The following is a 595-nucleotide window of genomic DNA, read 5'->3' on the forward strand; positions in this document are numbered from 1 at the left end:
ATGAGATGGAAACCTCAAAATCCCCTTTTTTTTATTAAAAAAAGACTGGTTGTTTGGTAAAAATCTCACATTTCATCTCCACAAATCCACTGCAGCTCTGTTGAGTCGTTTTTTTTCTCTCTGGCTGAAAAGATAAATGCTCTAGTCTTTTTACTAACTCTGGGAGAATGTTTAGGAATGATTCTGATGTGTTTGAGAAATACAGACCACAGACAGCAGAGCTCCAGTGGATAACTAGGAGCAGCTGTCGTCCAAACCAATCAGCCTCCTGACTTCCAACGTAGAGTCCCCCGCCTCCAGGTGGTCCTTTCCTTGTTAGTCCAGGTCCAGCATCTGCTCACCAACAATGTCCAAGGCTGCAGAGGCTTTGACAGAGCTGCCCACAGAGCCAGAGTCCACAAACATCTGAGGTATGTCGTTTCCAAAGTAGATTTTACTGTTGGCTGCGATGGCCTTGTACTTCATCAGCTGTAAGTACTCAGGAGTTAACTTCAGCTGAAGAAAAAAAAAACATAGCTTATGTAATGGATCTAATACTTTTATGTTTAAGCAAGTAATTCATGACATCCTTTAATGACCTAGGTTTTCATGACAT

General features: G+C 41.7%; 1 protein-coding gene across 1 annotated transcript; it reads right to left on the minus strand.

Moving 5' to 3' along the window:
* Positions 1-14: 14 nt before the first annotated feature.
* On the minus strand, positions 15-495 carry erlin2 (ER lipid raft associated 2; the record flags this gene model as incomplete). Its single annotated transcript, XM_014022407.1, is given in 1 exon segment — positions 15-495. A coding segment is annotated over 1 exon segment (180 nt), but the record flags the coding sequence as incomplete, so codon positions are not given.
* Positions 496-595: the final 100 nt, after the last annotated feature.

Source organism: Austrofundulus limnaeus, unplaced genomic scaffold, assembly GCF_001266775.1.
Source record: "Austrofundulus limnaeus strain Quisiro unplaced genomic scaffold, Austrofundulus_limnaeus-1.0 Scaffold328, whole genome shotgun sequence".
In the NCBI taxonomy this organism is placed as follows: Eukaryota; Metazoa; Chordata; class Actinopteri; order Cyprinodontiformes; family Rivulidae; genus Austrofundulus; species Austrofundulus limnaeus.